The sequence below is a fragment of the Candoia aspera genome, chromosome 3 (genome assembly GCF_035149785.1).
Source record: "Candoia aspera isolate rCanAsp1 chromosome 3, rCanAsp1.hap2, whole genome shotgun sequence".
Taxonomy (NCBI): Eukaryota; Metazoa; Chordata; class Lepidosauria; order Squamata; family Boidae; genus Candoia; species Candoia aspera.
The window spans coordinates 136,709,172-136,733,055 of NC_086155.1; the positions used below are offsets into that span (position 1 = coordinate 136,709,172).

A 23,884-nucleotide genomic window follows, 5' to 3' on the forward strand; every position below is an offset into this window, starting at 1 on the left:
GAAACGGAGCGGAGATGGCACGTATGGGAAAAGGAGGCGTTTGCAGTGAAGACAGCTTTGGAAACGTGGCGACACCTGCTGGAGGGGGCCTCCTGCCCCTTCGAGGTCTGGACGGACCACAAGAACCTGGAGGCACTCAGCACACCAAAACGACTCAGCCCGAAGCAGGTGCGATGGGCTCAGTTTTTCAGCCGGTTCAATTTCACGCTGAAATTCATACCGGGCAAGAAAAACTTCTTGGCAGACGCCCTTTCCCGACGGCCACAGGACGACACGCAAGCCTCCGACATCGTAGGAACAGTATGGACCGAGAAACAGCTCGGCTGCCCAGCTGTCACGCGGAGCCAGACAAGGAATCAGCGCACGCCAGCACGAACGGCGGGGAGCGATCGGAGCCGACGCTCAATTTCACCGAACTGGCAACAAAGACTCACACAAGCACTACAGCAAGATACATGGTTGCAGAATAACCAACAACATGTATCTTTCAAAGACAACATCGCCTGGAAAGAGAAAGCCTTGTACGTGCCCGAATTACTGCGGGGGGAAATCTTACACAGAGCGCACGATGACAAATCTGCAGGGCATTTTGGGTTTGTAAAAACCCTCCACCTAACGAGGAGGCAATTTTGGTGGCCAAACCTCAGAAAGGACGTAAAAGACTACGTAGGCAACTGCCCCATATGTGCCACCACCAAACGTAAAGGAGGGAAACCCCACGGGCTGCTACAGGCGGTAGCCAGCCCCTCCCGGCCATGGGAAGAAATTTCCATGGATTTCATTGTGGACCTCCCACCCAGCCAAAGAAAAACTGTGATATGGGTGGTAAAAGACTATTTCTCGAAACAAGCACACTTCATCCCGTGCGCAACTATCCCCTCCGCACAACAGCTGGCACGTTTATTCCTAACACACATATACAGGATCCACGGCGCCCCCTACAGGTTGGTGACCGACAGAGGAACACAATTCACGTCAAAGTTTTGGCGGGAATTTTTAAAACTAATCGGAACCAAGCAAGCACTGTCCACTGCGTGGCATCCAAACACGGACGGATCAACAGAGATCCTAAACTCAACACTTGAACAGTTCCTGAGGGCATTCATAAATTATCAACAGGACAACTGGGTAGACCTACTACCTTTTGCAGAGGTGGCCTATAATAACGCGGTACACCAGAGCACTGGCCACACCCCTTTTAAGGTGGTCTATGGAAGGGACTTTGTACCGATACCAGAATTGCCGCAACCTGAAACCCTGCCCTGCTCACCAGACGATTGGGCGGCACAGCTGGCAACAACCTGGCCTATCATCCAAACGGCCCTAGCAGACGCACAAACAACGTACAAAAAATATGCGGACAACCACAGGGCGGAGGCACCGAACTACAAAGTGGGAGATAGGGTCTACCTCTCCACTAAGTTCATAAAGACCTCGCAACCCTCGAAGAAATTGGCACCGAAATTCATCGGACCTTTTAAAATCATACAGGTAATCAACCCAGTTACGTTCAAATTGGAACTGCCTTACAATTTGAGACGGGTCCACCCAGTGTTTCACTGTGCACTACTGAAACCAACGAGCACATCCAAATGGCATACGGAAGAACCTCCACCCCCACCCATAATGATAGACAACCAACAACATTTTGAAGTAAAAGAAATACTGGACTCAAGAAAGCAAAGAGGAACACTCCAATACCTCGTGAGATGGAAACATTTCTCACACCCAGAGTGGGTCCAGGCACGACACGTCATGGCTAGACAACTAACAAGACAGTTCCATGAGGCATACCCAGAGAAACCAGCACCATAGAACATCTTTGGGGGGGCAGCATGTCATGACCTCGTTGCAAGGCACAAAGAGCCTCACAACGTGGATCATGATCATTAAGGAAAAGGGGGAAGAAGATAATCCAATCAGGGATTAAAACAAGCACCCAAAGACACCCACACCCATGATCCCATCAACACCTGAAAAGAGGGACGTCAGAGGAGTGAAGATAAGGAGCACATGGTGCCCCGGAGAACTCAACCGTTGCAGGAAGAAAAGAGGACACCGGGGAAAACGCCCACGCAGCCATCAAGGATCCCATCAAGAGGGATCGGGGCATTGAGGGGTGGGGAAGCCCGGGGCAATACAGGAGGGTATAAAAGGGGCACCCCCACACTACCTACCCCGTTCCCGTTTTTCGATCTGTCAGCTATCATTCCAATAAACCAGAAATCCTTAATACCCATTAAGTGAGTCTGTGTCTTATTGCGAAGAGAGGCTGGCCCTGACAACAACTCACTCTGCATAACAAACACTCTCTTCCAACAACCTAACAGACAGCTTTATACATGGACTTGTCATGAGTACTGATGGCGAGCCGGAGGGGGCCTCTATCCAGGGGGGAAAATGCATGCGTAGTACTGAGGAATTAAGCAGCCACTCAAAGAGACACAGATCAGACCCGCCTTAACTTTTGGGGTTTAAATGTCTGGGTTTCCCCACGCTTCTTCAGTTTATTAGGATTTTCTGTCTTATGTAGCAGTAATAAACACTAGAGATCTACTCCTTGTCTCAGCGTGATTTCTGACTGTTAGGACAGGACTTCACTAGATGGACAACACCGAAATCAGATTGACTACATCCTTTGCAGCCAAAGGTGGCGGACATCTATACAGTTGGTAAAAACAAGACCTGGAGCTGACTGTAGTTCAGATCACGAACTTCTTCTTGCACAATTTAGGATCAGACTAAAGAGGTTAGGGAAGACCCACAGATCAGCTAGATATGAGGTCACTAATATTCCTAAGGAATATGCAGTGGAGGTGAAGAATAGATTTAAGGGACTGGACTTAGTAGATAGGGTCCCAGAAGAACTATGGACAGAAGTTCGCAACATTGTTCAGGAGGCGGCAACAAAATACTTCCCAAAGAAAGAGAAAACCAAGAAGGCAAAATGGCTGTCTGCTGAGACACTAGAAGTAGCCCAAGAAAGAAGGAAAGCAAAAGGCAACAGTGATAGGGGGAGATATGCCCAATTAAATGCAAAATTCCAGAGGTTAGCCAGAAGAGATAAGGAATTATTTTTAAACAAGCAATGTGCGGAAGTGAAAGAAGACAATAGAATAGGAAGGACAAGAGACCTCTTCCAGAAAATTAGAACCATCGGAGGTAAATTCCAGGCCAAAATGGGTATGATCAAAAACAAAGATGGCAAGGACCTAACAGAAGAAGAAGAGATCAAGAAAAGGTGGCAAGAATATACAGAAGACCTGTATAGGAAGGATAACAATATCGGGGATAGCTTTGACGGTATGGTCAGTGAACTAGAGCCAGACATCCTGAAGAGTGAGGTCGAATGGGCCTTAAGAAGCATTGCTAATAACAAGGCAGCAGGAGACAACGGCACCCCAGCTGAACTGTTCAAAATCTTGCAAGATGATGCTGTCAAGGTAATGCATGCTATATGCCAGCAAATTTGGAAAACACAAGAATGGCCATCAGACTGGAAAAAATCAATTTATATCCCCATACCAAAAAAAGGAAACACTAAAGAATGTTCAAACTATCGAACAGTGGCACTCATCTCACATGCCAGTAAGGTAATGCTCAAGATCCTGCAAGGTAGACTTCAGCAATTCATGGAGTGAGAATTGCCAGATGTACAAGCTGGGTTTAGAAAAGGCAGAGGAACTAGGGACCAAATTGGCAATATCTGTTGGATAATGGAAAAAGCCAGGGAGTTTCAGAAAAACATCTATTTCTGTTTTAATGACTATTCTAAAGCCTTTGACTGGGTGGACAATAACAAATGGTGGCAAGTTCTTAGTGGTATGGGGATACCAAGACATCTTGTCTGCCTGAAGAATCTGTATAACGACCAAGTAGCAACGGTAAGAACAGACCACGGAACAATGGACTGGTTTAAGATTGGGAAAGGAGTACGGCAGGGCCGTATACTCTCACCCTACCTATTCAACTTGTACACAGAACACATCATGCAATGTGCTGGGCTTGAGGAATCCAAGGCTGGAGTTAAAATCGCTGGAAGAAACATTAACAATCTCAGATATGCAGATGATACCACTTTGATGGCTGAAAGTGAAGAGGAACTGAGGAGCCTTATGATGAAGGTGAAAGAAGAAAGTGCAAAAGCTGGCTTGCAGCTAAACCTCAAAAAAACCAAGATTATGGCAACCAGCTTGATTGATAACTGGCAAATAGAGGGAGAAAATGTAGAAGCAGTGAAAGACTTTGTATTTCTAGGTGCGAAGATTACTGCAGATGCTGACTGCAGTCAGGAAATCAGAAGACGCTTAATCCTTGGGAGAAGAGCAATGACAAATCTCGATCAAATAGTTAAGAGCAGAGACATCACACTGACAACAAAGGTCCGCATAGTTAAAGCAATGGTGTTTCCTATAATAACATATGGCTGCAAGAGCTGGACCATAAGGAAGGCTGAGAGAAGGAAGATCGATGCTTTGGAACTGTGGTGTTGGAGGAAAATTCTGAGAGTGCCTTGGACTGCAAGAAGATCAAACCAGTGCATCCTCCAGGAAATAAAGCCAGACTGCTCACTTGAGGGAATGATATTAAAGGCAAAACTGAAGTACTTTGGCCACATAATGAGAAGACAGGACACCCTGGAGAAGATGCTGATGCTAGGGAGAGTGGAAGGCAAAAGAAAGAGGGGCCGACCAAGGGCAAGATGACTAGATGATATTCTAGAGGTGATGGATTCATCCCTGGGGGAGCTGGGGGTGTTGACGACCGACAGGAGGCTCTGGCGTGGGCTGGTCCATGAAGTCACGAAGAGTCAGAGGCGACTAAACGAATAAACAAGAACAAACAAGATAGATAGATGCGAACTGGGATGGATGGATCGCTGGATCGCTGGATCACTGGATGGAAGATGGAAGATATAGTAGATGATAGATAGATGATGATAGATAGATAGATGATAGATAGATAGATAGATAGATAGATAGATAGATAGATAGATAGATAGATAGACAGACAGACAGACAGACAGACAGACAGACAGACAGACAGACGAGACCTGAGATTATTCCTTGTTGGATGGGGATTGGCATAAAAAGGCATTCTGGGGAATGCCAAACTTGCAATAAGTATTTACAAGAAGTTTCATAATCAAAAGTAGCAGATCAGTTGAAGAGCTTTGCCAAAGCTTATCTCTGGGAGTATAATGCCATCTTTAAATCAATAAAAGGAACATGTAGGGCACTTCTAGATCAACTGGAGTAGTTTTTTTCTGCTAGTTGGTATATCACTACAGCTACACATTTGTTTGTTTGTTTGTTTTTATCCCACCTTTATTATTTTCATAAATAACACAAGGCGGCAAACATACCTAATACTGCTTCCTCCTCTTATTCTCCCCAAAACAGCAACCCTGTGAGGTGAGCTGGGCTGAGAGAGAGTGACTGGCCCAAGGTCACCCAGCCGGCTTTCATGCCTAAGGCATGACTAGAACTCACAGTCTCCCGGTTTCTAGCCCAGCACCTTAACCGCTAGACCAATGAGTTACCCTTCAGCTGAAACCTTTCCTGATCACTCAGTCAGATTCGGATATAGGTGTTCAGCAAACAGATTGATAACTAAAGTTAGGAGAATAATAGGATGGAAATTTGCCAGATCTGTTTTTACTTCCTTTTTAAAGGTTGGAACTGTTACTTACTGAGACCAGTCCTAAGGGATCTGGAAAGCATGGGCAATATAGGTAAATAAAGAGGCCAATGTAGGACCCACAGTTAGGATTTACCTTTAATAATTTGACCAGGATAAAATCACCAAGTTACCTGTAGGAAAAGTTTATGGATCTCAGCAGAGGACGAAAGACAACAATCTAGAAGTGAGCGAAGATCTCTCAAGAAAGATTCAGTCATGACACACATTGCTAAATGAAGCACAGAAGTTCTCAGCCCAATCCTTGGGAAGAATTGATTTAACAGGCCAAGAGAAGGCTTTTGGAAGGAAATAAACTACAGTAGCAGACCTAACAAAGCCAAGGAGTTCTTATACTTGACAATTTGGGCTAGTTTCCACCAGCAGTCTGAGTCTTACATTTTTCCTCCTTAGCAGAGATTTATAACCTTTTTTGCAATTAAAGTACTGGTTCTGGCAGGTGATGCACATTATTAGCTCTATAAATCCTATAACTTAAGTCAACTTTGACCAAGGCAAGATAGAAAAAAAGAGCATGCCATTGTAATCTCAAGCATATGGACTGTTTCATAATTACACAGCGGCACATCCAAGTTTGTGCCAAGCTGATACTTGATGGGAATCAAAGAGCCACTAAACTCAGTAGAATAGTTAGATAGACAAGTTGTGGATAAGGTGCTAGAAGCCTTCACTTGGGAAGTCTTCCAGCACATGTCCTGCTTTCTGAAAGCTACTCTCCCTTCACAGTTAAGTAGTATGAAGGATAATAATATACAGTATAGGAAGCTGACTTGTATGGGAAGTTGGAGAGATGCCTGGAGATGCCAGAGCAGGTGCTCCAGCCTTTAGCATCATCTCATCTCACAAAACACAGTACCAAAGCTTGCATCTGGGTGTGGGGATGGGGAAGGGTGCAACATGCAGAGAGGAATAACTCCTCCAAACTATGACCATTCCTGACGGACTCTCTAACATGTACTATATGTACACAGATCTGTTTTGATTTTATTATAATTGCATGGCTTACAATTAAGCAATAAAAAATACAACACAGTATCCCTCCTCCCCATGCTGCAGGTGTGTATGGAACAAGTCCCCCTCCCCTCCCCCTCAGCTGCAGTACATGAGAGAGAGGCTTGAAAATAGGAGAGAAGAATGTGAGCCCTAGGAGGACTGGGCTGGGTACCACTTGCAAATAGGTCAGAGGATCCTCACTCAGATTCTATCACATTACCACCATAGTACATTTCAGCCACACCATGTCTAATACATCCAGCCTAATCCTATGCATGTGTACTCTGGATTTGGTCAACTCAACCTCAAACGATTCCTTTTGAAACATGCAAACAGTAGGTCTGTGTGAAGCAGCACCATTTCAGTTTACTGCAACTTCTCAACTTAGAAAAATGGGGTACTCTCCTTGGCACCTCCAAGGTTCTTAGTGGACCTCTTCCCTTCAGCTGACTACCTTGCTGGAAATGCCAAGAGAAATGTCTTTTTGGGTAAGCAAATACATCCATGGAAGACCATCAAAAGTCCTTCTTATGATGTAACTCAACTGGGCCAAGTCTCTGACAGGCATGAGGCCCTACCAGAGGGCTTTCAGTCAAAGGGAAGTATCTCTTTGAGGATTTGCACAGCTCTAGCAAACAGTGGTAAGGAAGGTCCTCTGTTCCACACTTTCACCCTCACTGGAAGAAATTCATAAATAGGTTCTGAACAGATTGTTACATTTGTCTGACAGTTAATATTGATGCACATTTTTTTTCCTCTCCAAATAGCAGCTGCAATGACTGTTGACAGCTGATAGAATCATAACTGCATCTCATTAGTTCCAACAGTGCATCGCCTTTGTCTTTTCACAAAGAAGAAGAACGCTGCTGAACGCCTGGCTGCTCTGCGAACAGGAAGAATACTTGAAAGCTTGAGCTACGAGCATGGCTGAACATGCCTCTCTCTCTCTTTTTTAAAAAAAAAGTATAATGTTTATTTATTCCTTTTTTTAAAAAAAAAAATATTAAGAGAATAACCCTGCCACAATCCAAAAGTAAAATACATACACAAAGAGAAAATACAGCAAAGAACTAACGCGAGTGGAATCCCATCAGATTTACTACAGTGAAAAGAGAGGCAGAAATCAATTTCCTGAATTGCATTGCATCACCTGTGAAAAAGGATTCTACTTTTCTGCCTGACTTTGGGGATACTTGAACGTTGCTGGTGGTGGTCTTTTTGAGTCCAGGTTATTGCAGTTATTACAATTAGCTTTGTCCCCTGATACCTCTCTCTCTGCAACTCTGCAGCCTTCCCAGCTGCCCACACATCCTGTTCTGAAATATTGCATGGGAGAGATCCCATCCTAATGTCTTCCTTCGAGACAGGATGATTTGCATGATATTTATGATAGGTTTATTTATCCACACCCAGACCTGTGTAACTTTAGAACAGTGTTTCTCGACCTTGCTGACTGGGGAATTCTGGGAGTTGAAGTCCACACATCTTAAAGTTCCCAAGGTTGAGAAACACTGCTCTAGAAGGTAACTTGGAATCTGTCCCCACTCATTAAAGTAGCTTCAGCCTTTCAATATAAAACAAAAAGGAAAGCGGGGGGGGGGGACTTACTGCTGTTCTGTTTTTTCTCTTTTTCCCTCCACATTGGCTTCTCAGCAAGCAATATTAGTGTATTCGTTGCATTCATATACTGTACTATTTGGTTGCCCAAAGCTAAAAAGTATAGATGTAATAACACAGCATAAATCCAAAGCATATTTTAAAAGGCACAACAGTAGCCCAAGGACATGAACAAAGCACCAACTTTTTTTTTTTAATGGAAGGACCAAAAGCATTGCTTTGATGGACAAACTTGTCCATGACTCCATGAGTAATTATTCCTAAATTTGTTTGTGGAGGAGAAAGATCTCTTTCAGAGATCACTATTTCTCTCCAATAATCAATGAGAGAAACAGTAAGATCTGGCAAATTCATAGTTCTTCCAGTCTTGGACCAGGAGTGTACCTAATCCTACTATTGTTGAATTCTCTTAGTGAAAATAACATTTTCTGACACATACTGTTGTAATCGAAATTATTCAACCCCCATTGCAAATCAGGTTGATTGTCAAAACGTACAGACTTTCAGCTGTTTGCAATGAAGAAATCAAACAAAAGCAATTGAAATCGCTCAACACAACAAATGCTTCAAGTGGTGTCCCCAAAGTCAACTGAAATGCAACTTATAATGACATCTCCAGTCTCAAAATTATTCAACTGCCTGAATAGAATCCATCACAACAGCACACATACAGTATGCAAAACAGGTGTTGTCTCAAGCACACCTGATGCAACTAATCAAGGGCTTCATTAGTTGCACCAGGTGTGCTTGAACTGGAACGAATACCTGAAGTGGCTAGGGGTTTGTTGAGTGTCCCGCTTGACTGCGTGTAGAAACACAGTATGGCTAAGTCAAAAGAATGACCCAAAAAGGTAAGAGAAGAGATCATCGCCCTTCACAAACAAGGACCAGGATACAAAAAGATAGAAAGGCACTGAATGTTCCTTGAGACACTGTTGGAAGCATAGTTCACAAGTTCAAAGTTAAAGGAACAGTGATTACACTCCCTGGATGGGGCAGAAAAAGGAAGCTGTCAATGGCTGCAACCAGATTTCTGAGAAGGCAGGTTGAGAGAAACCCTCGAGTGACTGCAAAAGACCTGCAGCAAGACTTGGTGGCAACAGGCACTGAGGTTTCAGTGAGCACAGTAAGGCGCGTACTAAACACAGAAGGTTCCCATGCTAGAACTCCAAGATGTACACCACTACTGACCCAAAAGCACAAGAAAAGTCAGCTCCAATATGCTCAAAATCATATAAATAAGTCACAGAAGTTTTGGGATTCTGTTCTGTGGAGCGATGAAACAAAACTGGAACTTTTCGGCCCGATGGATCAGGGGTATGTCTGGAGGAAGAAGAATGAAGCATATGCTGAAAAGAACACTCTGCCTATAGTTAAGCATGGTGGTGGTTCGGTGATGCTCTGGGGCTGCTTTGTATCCTCTGGCACTGGAAACCTGCAATGTGTAGACGGCAAGATGGATTCATTGCAGTTTAAGGAAATCCTAGGAGAAAAAATCATGCCATCTGTAAGGAAGCTGAAGCTTGGGCATCACTGGACCTTCCAACAGGACAATGATCCCAAGCATACCTCAAATTCCACTAAGGCTTGGATTCAGAAGAAATCCTGGAAGATTCTAGTGGCCATCACAGTCACCTGACTTGAACCCCATAGAAAATCTCAAGTGGGATTTGAAGAAGGCGGTTGCAACATGCAAACCCAAGAATATTACTGAACTGGAGGCCATTGCTCATGAGGAATGGGCTGATTCCTCAGGAACTCTGCCAGAAGCTGGTGTCTGGCTATGCATCTCGTTTGCAGCAGGTCATAACAGCAAAAGGGTGCTCTACTAAGTACTGAAGATGCTTGCCATGAAGGGGTTGAATAATTTTGAGACTGGAGAAGTCATTATAAGTTGCATTTTCAGTTGAATTTGGGGACACCACTTGAAGCATCCATTGCGTTGAGCTATTTCAATTGCTTTTGTTTGATTTGTTCACTGCAAACAGCTGAAAGTCTGTACGTTTTGACAATCAACCTGATTTGCAATGGGGGTTGAATAATTTCAGTTGCAACTGTAAGTTATCACATGTGGACAAATATACTTTTGACTATACAGTCCCCTAATAATTGTTGGTGGCTGTTATGCAAATAAACTGATTTTTACAGAGATCACATACCATCAGCTGAGTTAGGAATGTTGTAAATCACTTCCTGAATGCACAAACTAGCAGACCTTTTGTGGTAGTTTTCTTGATCCCTCCCTGTGGCAGATTTTCCACTCCTCAAATTTTCCATGAGGTCTTTGGAACCATATATAGCTCTAACTTTATTGATAACTATAGACAGATGTGTGTGTGTCTGTGTATGTCCTCAGACCATACACCTTTGAACCTAATTCTATTCTTTACAAAAAAGGCTATTAAAATTAGGTATCTTTTCACTCTCATAAAAGGAGGCTGCTGGGCCATTGTCTTAAGAATGGAAAATGCTTTTGCACATTATTGATAATGCAAACCTATTCAGGCAAAGAATGTTTTGATGAAATGTGGCAAACCCTCACAGAATAACAACTTGCCAGTGCTGTTCAATACTGCTTTGTTACTATTCAGTTAAACTAAATCGTGGCATCTAATCTAAACTAAACCCCATCCTCCCATGATTGAGCTGGGCAGCTTCCCCAACCTGGTGCCGTTGCTATCTGGGAATTATAGGGGTTATAATCTTCAGGGAACAGGATTAGAGGAGGCTGGGTGGGTATAACCCATAAGGTGGCTGCCAACCAACAAAACCAAATCACGGTTCTTATTCCCATTCCTCTAATAGCAGTATGATTTTTGGCCATCTGTGTGTGAAGCTTATCATAGTTTGGAGACACAGGACTCCCAGTGGCAGAAACAATGGCCTAACGTTTTTATATTGATTACAGAAAACAATGAATTTCCTCTGGTATAGCCATGATCTTCTCCCCTGCTTAGGACTGATGCTACAGTAGAAACCTGGCATCTGGCTCCCCTGTGTTTCTTCTAGTAAGGCAAGAATTCATAGCTCCTAGTGTGGTTTATCTCTTTACTAGCCACATCTGGTGCTTTCCATCCTGTGCCATACCATATTTCCCTCTTTAATTTCTATCCATTGGGCTGTATCAGCACTATTGCCCTGATAAGTTCTAGAACTCCACATGAGCAAAAACAAACCCTCTTGCTTCAGCTGAAAGAAAGCATTCCTTGACTTCAGATTAAGAAGGGTAAGGGATGATCTTATGGAACTGTCTTGGTATATTGGATCATTAAATGAGCATCTCAACCACTGGATTGGAACAAATTGGCCAAACAAGAAACCCACAATTACATGAGCACTGCTACTCAGTTTTATTCTACCCCTATACTACAGAACAGAACTGGAGATGGTTCATACATCAGTGATGGGCCAAATAATAAAGGTGGGATGGTAAATAAAACAAACAAGCAAACAAACAAATAAAATTGGATTAGTTTGGTTTACTGTTTTGTGTATCTTGTAACTCTGATCACTGGCTCCAGGAATGACAGAAAACATAATGAGACTGCCTAGGAGAGAGATCATCATCTCAGCAGGACTCAAGCAGATGGAGGTTGGAAGGTCATGGTATCACCAGACCCCGATTTCTCTATACACAGAACTTTATTTATTTCTGGAAGACTGTGGGTGAACATTATTCTTCTTCACAGGTACAGACCGATTATTTTAGACTGGGAAAGTATTAGTCTTTGAGAGAGATGCAAGGTAGAGAGTGTGTTTTGCCTTCTTCTGTAACACATGGCTTGACTGGCCATCTTCCATGATCTCAACTGCTAGCCCTATATAAGCACCTTTCTGTAAGGCTCCTGCTCTCCAGGGCAGGAATTATCATGTAGGTGGAACTCCGGAAGATGGCTGATCCTGCCTTTGAACAGGATATGGTGATGTGAGCACCCTATAATTAACCTGACCTAATTTTGACTCCCAGATCAGACCAACATGATACTTATTGAGCCTTTTTCACAATGGGCATTTCTATAGTGGATGTAATTTTGCTTATCCACACTTGATCACAGAGCTGAGCTCTTTACAGATAAAGTAGTCATGAAGCAGACCTTTATGCATCAAAGAATAAATATTTTCACTAGGGAACCCAGGTTTAAGAAGGAACAAAAGAGGGGACAAAATTTATTAGCACCTTTATTAGTTATGCAGAAGGGGAATTTCACACCAGCTGCAGCCCAACTCCTCCCTGGCATGCCAGGCTGTGCTGGTGTAGTTTTCCTATTTTATTGCATAATTATTATTTTTAAAGAAACATATAGCATGCTACACTGTCCTTTGCCCTGAACCCAAGTTTCCCATGATCTTCCCCACTTTTCCATATATAGAGCTAGGGTTGCAAACTCCCTTTTTAAACACTCTCTGAACTTATCAACAGTTCACTGCCCTCCTGTTCCTGTGCCACCTTGTCCTGCAGATGTTAGCAGATGAAATTGCTGAATAATTTTAAAGTTGCAAAACCCTTAGTCTGCTGAGCTTTGATAATGACACTGAAGTGAAAAAAACAGACTAAGTTTTACCCTGGTAATTTGGCAACCTTAGCTGGATCAGACTGAATACTGAAAAATTTGGATGCACTTGGCACTAGATCATAGTATGTTGCAGCCAAGTTTGTTGAATATTCCTGGGTTCACAAAACCAGCTAAGGTTAAAATAAGCCATGATTTACAAGACACAATGGCTGGGTGTATACGTTGAGGTATGCCAAAACAAAATCACATCACAGCCTACTCAACGTGAGAGCCTATTCTCTATGATTCTTTAGACATATTTGAAAATAAATCTGACTACTTTGATGGTTGCCATGTTTTCTATTGAAGATTTCTACCTTAACTCAAATCTAAGTATAATGTTAATTTTTCAATGATCCTTCTTTCCAATGATAATAAAGGTGCTTCTTAAAAACACTCCTTTTCAAATGAGCCTTGACTGTTGTGTGCTACAAACTGCATCAACTAAACAATCAAACCTAGTTAATTTACTCTGCCATAATAAATTTCTTAGTCCTTACCATAAGACAGTAACAGCTCTTTACTGTTCCCCCTGTTTTGTATAATTGTACAAAGACTGTTTTGGGAGGTGGTTAAAAAAAAGAACTAAGACAGCCACTGGGGGGCCTCCATAAGCTTTCACGGAAAAGGCAAAATAATACCACTTTGGCAGTTTGTAGAAACTTCTCTGCAGTGGTATCGTAAAGCTGGGTAATTCTGTGCACTGAACAGCAGTTAAGGCATCACTATTTCACAGAATATCTGGACTAGTCTGGGAAATGTAACACAAACACACATTGCACTCACAATCCCAAAGCACTAACAGTTAGATGAATATCATGAAACAGTTAAACCTGAAAGCAGATTGGTAGAGAAATGTCAATGTTATCTGAATGGAATTATTAAGGATGGGTGGGAATCAGAATGGGCCGGCTATGATTATTAAAAGTATTTATTCATTGCATTTATATTCTCCAATAAATCCTTTTCTCCCCCAACTCCCTTGAATTTACTCTTGTGGGAAGTTGGTTAGCAAGAGAAAGCAATTGGCTCAGAATTATCTTGTGAACAACAATAATAAATCCAGCCCTCTTCCAGACTGCTCAGTTTAAAGCTGACCAGCCTTTATCATCAATGCAACCTAGAAACGCAGTGCTAATGAATTGGGGAGCACAACCAATACCAACCAACCCTCTCCACACTGCATTGATTTGATGTGGAAAAAATGATCACCATTACAGTGGGGAGGGGAGGGGCAAAACAACAACAACACCTGATACTATCCCCTCTGCTGAATCCAAAAGGTAAGTGTCGTGCTGGTGTGAAACTATGGCAGTTTACCAACACAGGGAAGGATAAAGCCTGGGAGGTGGAATTCCTGCCAATGAAGAAATCCTTCCCCCCACCCCACAAAAAAAAAGCTCTGCACAGCTTCAGTATTTCAAGTGCAAAATCAGACCTTAGGTGATTTCTGGTACCTCACACTTATGCTTCAAGTAAATTGATTCTGCTGTCCAATGGAAATAACAGCATGGGAACACAATGCTGTGGAGCTCTTTCAAGACAGCACACATACCTCTAACTCCCCTTCAAAAATCAGATGCTCTTCAGATGTAATCATTACAAACATCATCACAGTAGCCAGAACAGCATTCTGCGTTTGGGGATGAGGGCAAGTGACATCCAACGTATCTTAAAAGCATCCTGTTAGGCAAGGTTGCTGCCACCAATGTAATGCACTGACTTTCATAATGTGCATCTTCATAATACAGTTTAACCAAATTATTAAATCACTTTTTTTAATAATCCAGGATCAAAATATCCATGATATTAATCCTAAATAAGTGAAGTCTCCTTTGAGTTGATACCTGATGACTTCATAGATTCATGCATGTAGTTTTCTTGGCAGCAATACAGAAGTAATTTGCCATTCTCCTGAAACAATATTTTCAACTCCTCTGGCTAACCTACAGCCCTGATATTTCCAAGGATATCCCATCCAAGTACAAACCAGGCCTGGTTCTGCTTAGCTTCCCACACCTGACAAGATGAGCCAGGTGCTTCCACTGCTAAGACTCAGTAGAATTAGGATTCATAATACCCTCCACCCCCAATTAGTATTCTTCATTGTGATTTACAAGAAACTGTCATAATGGTAAATTAGATAGAGTTAATTAAAACTATAGTGGCTCAATAAAATGACCATGGGCTGTTCTGTACAACCAAGTTACCCCAGTGCCGTTTCACCTCCAATCACCAGTCAGTGTCTTCCATAGCCATTTTATCCAGGAAGGAAGGAAGGAAGGAAGGAAGGAAGGAAGGAAGGAAGGAAGGAAGGAAGGAAGGAAGGAAGGAAGGAAGGGTTATTCACTGGTATACCAGTGATAGTCTGGACATTTTTATTTTCCCTTAAAATTTCACTGAAGGAACTGTGAACCTTTTTTTTTTAAGGCAAAATTTAAGAAAAAGTGACATTGACAAGAGTTTTGCCCATTTCCCTTACAGGCCAAGTGAGAGGACTAAGGGTAAAACCTTGATGTTTTCATTTTTTTGTTTTAATAAACTTTTAGTAAGTTCACTAATGGAAGGGTAAAATGGTGGACCTTTCTTATTTTTTCACCAGGGGAAACTGACAAGAGTTCTAACAGTTTCCTCTTCCAGTTCAAATCACAGGAATAATGGAAAAACTGTGTTTGTGTGTATGTGTGTGTGTGTTTTTTTACTAGTCCACTGGTAGATGCATCAGATCTGCCGAAGTATCAATTACAAAGGGGTATCAGTGGAAGTCACACATCCCCAAATACTCATCCATGGAAAGAAAAGTGGTTACCCAGCCTGGGAACTACTGGCCCAAGGACTTGCCATCCAAGATGCCAGAATGATTCCAGCTTGGGGAAGTTTAATGACTGCAACACTGCATGATTTCTGAACTGCACAATGGAAATTGTGAATCAGAACAGCTAACCTTTTAAAAGTTCCATTTCTTTAGTGGAGCTTTTCAGTATAATCCTGTATTTATCAAATCCAAAGCAAAGTTCTCTTAGATAACCATGTAGAGCAGCCTGCCTCAACTGGGCAACCACCAGATAGATGTTAGAACTGGAATTCCTAGAATTTCCAACCTATCATGATCAAGTTTAAGAATTTTGGGAATTTTAGATCTATGGGCCCAGAGTGAAGAAGGCCAATTAATAAGAACTATAGTAATGTGTAGGGGGGGAAAGGTTTTTTTAAAAAGGAGAAAGAAGAAAGAATAAAAAGTAATTTTCAGTTACCTTCAGTTCCTTGGATTAACCTAGGCCTGTGTGATCCTTATTTATCTTGGGATTCCCATAGATCCAGTGAGGCCTTGGCAGTAAAACCTAATCAGTTTATTTCAAACCATCAGCACAAAGCCTGACAGAAGTTAGAAATGCTTGGTGCTGAGAGAAGACTTGAAAGGGGGAGGAAGAGCATGGAATTTTTGAGCATAGGCCTTAGGCAGCCAATGACTGTGATTTTTCAGTTTCTCTTGCGTTCTTTCCCAAAGGCATTAACCATGGTCATCTACATATCTTGAATGACTCGTTGACCCAATTCCTGTTGAATCATTAACTTTTTTTTCATTTAATTTGATCATCATACAGGGGATGGTTTTTCACTCAGTGAGGTTACAGCTGAAGAAGAGTGTGCGTTGATCCCTATATATACTTGCAAAGAACTATTATTCAGAAGTCCAAATGTTGTGCTGAATCCATAGCCACCTCAATAAAGCCCCAAAATTTGCCAGTGTACATCAGTGTGAACATAAAATTTCTGTTTTCCCAACCCAAGTGAGTTGGATTGCAATTTCTATTGTCACCAGCCCACGTAAGGTTTTGGACTCATCAACAATTCCTAAAACGACTACTCCTAGAAGTCAACCTGAAAGACACACTTCAGCAATGACTTTTTCCGTTTATAAGCAGTTGTTCAAATTTTGATTCTGCCAGAATTTGCATCTATATCAGGAAACACCAGTATTTGAAACACCAGCACCACAGTCCCTGCCCTGGTGAGACATCAGTGCACTACTGAATGAAGATGTTAGTTGGCATGAGTGGGTAACGTGATAGCTGCTTTAACCTGCTTGTCCCTGTCAACCCCCCTGCAGGGGAATTCAAGGTACCGTAAATGCAGTAAGGCAGGGCTATTTTGCCTACCGTAACACCTTTTTGCACACTCTATGGGACACTTCTGGGTGCGGGTGCTACAGCCACCTGCTTCCACATATGGGTTTGGGATATTTGGGAGCTGGGATGCAATTGACAAATATTCTACCAGTTTACCCTTATAGCCCAGGGGACAAGAAGATGATAAAAGGTTCTAGGGGCCTTCTGCAAGACTGGTAAATCTGTTCAAAAATAGCCCAGGTGACAAGTTGATGGGCTGGAGAACAATGGGGAGCTTCATCTGACACCACTCCTCTGACCCACCAACCCATCAGCTGGGCTGTTTTTGGACACAGGGTTACCAGTCTCCCAGTCCTGCAGATCACCATAGAACACTAATAGATTAGTAGACCGGTTTACCCTTCTTCTTATCACTTAGACTTTCAAAATACTTATGTTCAGAAATAGGCCAAATAACAGCATACTAGTGCAGAGTACTTCCACAGTAACTGTTTGTTATTTGGACAACCTCAAATGTAGCTGAAGCCTCTGTCCCAAGTAGCCACCTACACTTGTCCATGCCTACCCCATGGGGGTCTTCTGCTACCAGGCACTAGCACCAAAGAGGGTGTTTCCCTGCCCACTTCTTCATGCGCAGTTCTTCTGTGAATGGAACCCATATTCTGCTTCATTGCCAAGGCAGAATACAGGTGGAAGTGTGGTCAGCACTTCTTTAAGCCAGTTCCCACCCTAGAAGAGCCAAAAGGCCGCAAGAGCAAATGGAAAAATTACAGGGGCGTTAGTTTGTTAAACGTGCTTGAGAAAGTCTGGCAGAATTCTGATTAAAATAATACAAGAAGTGAAAACGAACAACATTGGAGAAGTGCTGGGCAGTTTTATGCCAGGTAGAGGTTGTGCAGACTGAATTATTGCTCCATACAGAGCATTCCACTCACTAAACTTCATCTCATGCACCAATTGTGCCCCTTCCTAGATTGGGAGGCCCTGCCCATGGTCACTTACGCCTTGGTCACCTCCCAATTGGATTATTGCAATGCGCTGTACATGGGACTGCCCTTGAAGACCACTCGGAAGCTATAATTGGTCCAGAATGCAGCATCAGTAGTTATGCCCACGTGACACCACTACTCTCCCAGCCGCACTGACTCCCAGTTGGCTTCCCAATGCAATTCAAAATGCTGGTTGTCACCTTTAAATCCCTACATGGCATAGGGCCAGGTTACCTGCAGGACTGCCTTCTCCTAAAGGTATTGGCCTGCCCCACATGTTCCAATAGGGAGTGTGCACTCTTGGTCCCTTCATTGAAACTATGCCATCTTGTGAGATCCAGGAGGCGCAACTTCTCAGTGGTGGCCCCTATCTTATGGAATTATCTTCCTCCTGACATGCAGTTGACTCTGACCATGCTGGCCTTTAGAAAGGCTGTCAAGACCTGGCTCTTTCCTTGGGCCTTTGGGTTATGACTGTTGGTACCCCAATTGGATGATGGTGTTATTTGGATCACCACTGTATTATTTTGTCAATCTAACTACCATGGCTTTGTTGGAACCCGGCAGTCATATACATATCTTAAATAAATGAATAAACCAACCTTTGAATTATGGAACATTTTATGTGAATATAGAGTTGTGGGTTGATTGCTGAAAATGGTAAGAGCAGTATATGATGGAAGTAAAACATGCACAATACTGTATTAAATGCACTGTGAATGGTTCAACATTGAGTATGGAGTTTGACAAGGAAAGGTAATGTCCCTTTGGTTATTTAATGTATTTGGGGATTTACTCTGTGTGTACTTTCATATACAGGCGATGCTGCACTCTTGCCTGAGAATCCAAATGATTAGCTGAGAATGTTAGGTTCTATGATGTAATGGAAAGCATGGGTCTGGAATGTTTTTTCCTTCTAGTATGATGCAGTTCAGACGTGATTGTTTCCAGTAGGATCTCCAGCCTTTGCAGAAGACTCAGAATATTCTCCTCTGTCTGATCATTTAACATTTTCATCAACAAATGGTCTCTACCACAATTATTGTTAACCTCTAAAAGTGGTGACATACATCACACTTTATTTTTTAAAAACCCTGAAGCTTTTATTGAATATATTCCACTGAGAAAAGCAATCAAACGCGAAACTTCATCAAGATACCTAGTATACAATAAAATATTCTTTTCAGTAGTATTTCCAGGGCATTTTCAACATAGCACGGTAGCCATTACAATTCTGTCTTCATCTTTAAATATATTCTGTACATTCCAATATACTTTCAGAGTCCTCCATTGCTGAAGTATTAAAAGGAAGAAAGCAACAGAGTGAACAGCTTCTGTGAGACAAATGCCAGGGCAATAAATACTGCAACGTTATCTGTAATATTTTTGTATCAGTCAATTAAAACAGACATTCTAGAGGATTCACTTAAAAAAATCATTTCTAAAAGAAAATATATGCATGACAGCAGCAACCATGCATACAATCAGAGCCTTGCTTCTTAATTTGGCTGCAACATTTCCCACTGCTGAAGAAAAAGCTGCTATTTTAAACAGGCATCTTCTTCTGCTGTGGGCCTGGCTGCAGCGAAACCAGAACTCCCGTTGAGTACAAGTTTCTCCCTGGGGCACACATTCCCCCCTTTAGAAAAACCCTACCTACTTTGAAAAGTGCAGCTGTGCCAAACCCTGTCTATGAAGGCAGCCTGAAGAGCAGGGATCTGTAGAAATTTATTTGGCCATCAGAGAGCGGCATGCTGTTTTCACACCACTGGAAGAGAGTGGGCACACCACATAATAAAGGCAAGATCAACCATGTTCTGGAGTCCCGCTCCTCGAATATTGAAAGACATGTGTATTATAACAACCCAAATAGTCCCTGCACCCTCCCCCCAGTTATCCCTTTCTAAGCAATCCTTTTTCAGCACGTGCAGGAAGACACGAATGCAAGTTTCCCTGCTTAGCTGTGACTACATCTTGAATGTTACAATAAATGATCAGCAGTCACCGAAGCAACATTATCATTCCACTGCCTTCCTGAAATCTTTGTAATGAGCGGCTGCATGGACTCTGTACTTCTGCAGAAGAGTCTGGGCTTCTTGTCTGTCTTGCAAAGGGTTTTCGCCATACTCTGCTTTAAGCCAATCTCTGAACTGGAAAGAGTGAAGCACAAAAGACAATTCAGAAATGTTTAAAGGAAGCTGGGTAAGGACAGTTTATACAGTAAAGTTTGTTTAAATTTCAAGAGACAACGCTTGAGTTAATCCAATATACAGCTAAATGCTAGTGATGCAATGCACCTAAGAAGCGATACAATGCACATAGAAGACATTATATCTGTTACACTGTATTTCACCTTATACTTGGTCATCCCACTGGACTACTGAAGTTCAATATTGGGACAGAGGCTGTGAGAGCTGATGTAGTTGTTAAGGTGCTGGACTGGGAACAGGGAAACTCAAATGTTAGTTCTCCCTTAGATATGGAGGCCAACTGGGTGTTTCTCTCAATCCTAATTAGCATCATGCTCTGCAACAAGCTGGCTGATAAACCATCCTCCTCATGTCAACTTGCACTGATCACTTCACTGTAAGAACTAAGTGAGTGCAATGCAAAGACAAGTAGACCCTGCACCCATGTGGGACAAATGCGAAGAAAAACAAATTTGGGACAGAAGCTCTCCAGGGTTTCAGCTAGGAATCTTTCCCAATCACTAACAGTTTCCCCAAACTTCCATCCCCACAACTGTTTTACTTTGCATTCCAGGGACCTTTAATAAAACATGATAGCTCCTTGTGAGTACCCATTTATAATTTTCCTCTGTTTAAGTATCCTTCTTTCAAAGTCACTGAGACACCGTCTTAAAATGGAACTCTTTCTTATAAAGGAAAGAGGAGGAATGCTTCTTCAGAGAAGATGGCTTCTGCCACACATTTGGAATAAACTAAAACAGGGATGGTAAACACATAGCACTCCAGAGGTCACTGATCCCATTATTGTTCACATTATTGCTAGTCCCTGGCCACAATTAGGAATGGTAAGTCCTATTCAGTCTAGCATCCAAATACTTCAGGACCTTCCCTGCCAAATGTGACTATCTGTCCAATCCAAACATTTAGAGAGGGTCTGCTGAAGGTCTCACCCCATGAGAGGTTGTGAATCAAACAGTAGGTCTTTTTAGTGGTAGCCCCCATCCTCTGAAACATGCTCCCCCTGTGGTACTTTTGGCCCCAGCCCTCCTTGGGTGTTGTAAGGCTTTGATTATCATTCTGTTGACCTGGAATGACTGTTGGTGACTATCAATTATTGTATCATGCTGTATTGGAGTTCAGTAAATTTGATTTGTTCTTTGATTGTTTTTATTCCTTGTTGAACATCACCCAGAGTCTGAACAATTAGGGTGGGTTACAAACATTGCAAAGAGCCAGGTTACAGAATTTCCAATCCTGCTGTAAGACAAAAATATATGTATTATATGTTAAATCAATAGAGAACTCAATTAGATGGTTTTTTTCCTTTCTTCTTTTAAAGGAAGAGGTACAGGATGCTGTCATTTGTTGCAAGGGAAGCCAAATGTGGCTATGATTCTAATGAACATAGGATGAAGCTTTGGGGATTTTAAAATTTTCCAGTAGTGATTACATGTAGATAAGATATTTAGGGGCATTTAGATAAGAGGAACCATGGACAGGAACAGGTATTTAAGTCTTTTCCATGCTTGGTACTTTTCTTCTATGCACGTATATTGCTTACCCATGTAGCAAAACACTGAAGCCCGTTGTCTACCACCAAAAAAGCAATTCTCTATTCTCTTAAGTAAGCAAAGAGGCCTGGTGAGGCCATAATATATAGGATTATTAATTATGATCATTGTCAGATGTGAGACTTGGTTCCCCTGAAAACAGTATAGGAGCAGGTGTCAATTTTGGGTCTTTTCATTAGGGCTAAAATAAGTCAAACTGGAAATTTCTATTCAGAACAGCAGCATGAATGTAAAACTTTTTTTAATTTGAAATGATTTAATCTTGGTAATTCGCATTAGTGCCAAAACAAAAAAAAAAAACCAAATTTGACACACTGCCAATCCTTTCATTTCTAATTAATACAAGTTTAGCATGCCAAAGATTTTACACAAATGCTATTCAGCATCAATTTGATTTTTTGGCAAAATGAGCTGGGTAGGTTATGCAAACACAAAATAAATTCAAGCCACAAGAACACATCAAAGATTGAAAGTTGGACTGAACTCTTTCTTGGAACAGTAATTCTAGAAATGCTGTTCATGGAACATGAATATTAGAAATGGTACCGTATCTGTGAAAGAAATGTACATACTAACTTACAGCTTCTCCCAGGAAAGGATAAAGACATTTTGCTTGCATGGGGTAGAAAAGAAATTGTTCCAGTGCCCAAGGAAGGAATCTGACGTGTACATACCCAGTAGAAATAAATACAATTGAAAACTTGCTGCATTTTCAATATTCCAAATCTGCCTAACGGTTAGGTGAAATGGCATGACACAAAGCCCATTTTGTAAGACTGTGGTCAAATGTCACACAGATTGTAAAGTTCAAAATGACTGGCAACACACAAATAGGCAGGCAACTTCTGAAAGCATCAACTGAATTGCAGGAAGCTGAGAAATTTTGCTCATGTTTGCTGCCTTTTGTAGGCTTGGCCTAGCACTCAGCTCTGCTCTGTTTAGAATGACACTCTTTCAAATTTTACCACTATAAAGCTAGATTCACACATTGTGCTGGTTTAAGAATGAATAAGCCACAATTGGCTGGGTCATCCATCTGCCTAAATCAAAACAAAACAAACCACATCATGCTGTAATACAGTTATGTGAATCCAGCCATTGTGCACAAAGCTGCCTTATATCAAGGCAGCTTATCTTAGTGTAAGATGGGGCTCACTTACCTTGCATTGAGATAAATCTAAGATGACTTTGTTTTAATCTAGCCTATTAAATTGCTAGTAGTGGCTTTTAAAAAAGAGTATTTCTATACCACCTTGCTGAGGCTGCTCAGAGCAGTGCACAGCACCATGAAAAAAACAGCATCACACTTTAGCCATTAAAAATATACAGAAGGTATTTTCCAGAAGAAAAGCACATGTCACAAATGGGCAGCTGTAACATAATAAGCACCAGGCATCAGCTGAAAGAGCAGTGCAGTTCTAGAAACATATTAGACCTCCCAACACAACATTGTTTTAATATCTAATCATTTTATTCACTTCTGTCTGTTGATTTATATCATTACTACCTTGCTGACATCTGTGGAAAGGCAGTCCAGAAACAGTAATTGTAGTAAGAATAACTGTATAGTCAGAATGGCAATGAGAAGGTCTTGCCCAATGTTATTCTCAAGGTCCTTCTTACCCTAAGATGTTAGGAACTGAACCTGGAACTCTCTGCATAAAATGTGGTATATCTGGTAATAGAATAACAAGAGTTGATTGTGTTTTTCTAGTTCTTTTGCAACAGCTACAGGTATACCTAGCAACACCTAGCATAGTGAAATGATCAAGTGGCTCCTCTAAAATGAATGTAAGATCTACATAGAACCTGATCTGTATTAATATAATTTGATATAATCCATGGAGTCCACATTGGGCTTTCAGCAAGGCAAAACAAAGAATGATGGTATGATCAAGAGAGTCTGATTTTTTCTCCCCAGAGCCCAGTGATAAGGAAGACAAGGGCAATAGCAAGAGAGAGCTTGGACCAAAATCAAATAAAAGCAGACTTGGCCCAGATCAAAACATGGGAACAAAGGAAGCATGATTCCAAAACATGGGAATAGGGTAAGATTACCCTTACACACAACATGGTAAGTTGGGTAAAATGGGGTTGGGTAGATTGTGTCTCAGTGAAGTTCTTGGTGCTCTCTGAGCTTGC

At 41.9% G+C, this 23,884-nt stretch overlaps 1 protein-coding gene across 1 annotated transcript in view; it reads right to left on the reverse strand.

The window, feature by feature from the left end:
• Positions 1 to 19,041: 19,041 nt before the first annotated feature.
• The window catches only part of DUSP22 (dual specificity phosphatase 22), a 35,682-nt gene continuing 30,839 nt past the window's right edge, over positions 19,042 to 23,884 (reverse strand). Inside the window, exon 7 of the mRNA XM_063298822.1 lies at positions 19,042 to 20,132. Within this exon, the coding sequence (XP_063154892.1) occupies positions 20,001 to 20,132 (132 nt within the window). The 3' untranslated portion in view covers positions 19,042 to 20,000. The remainder of the gene's footprint in view (positions 20,133 to 23,884) is intronic.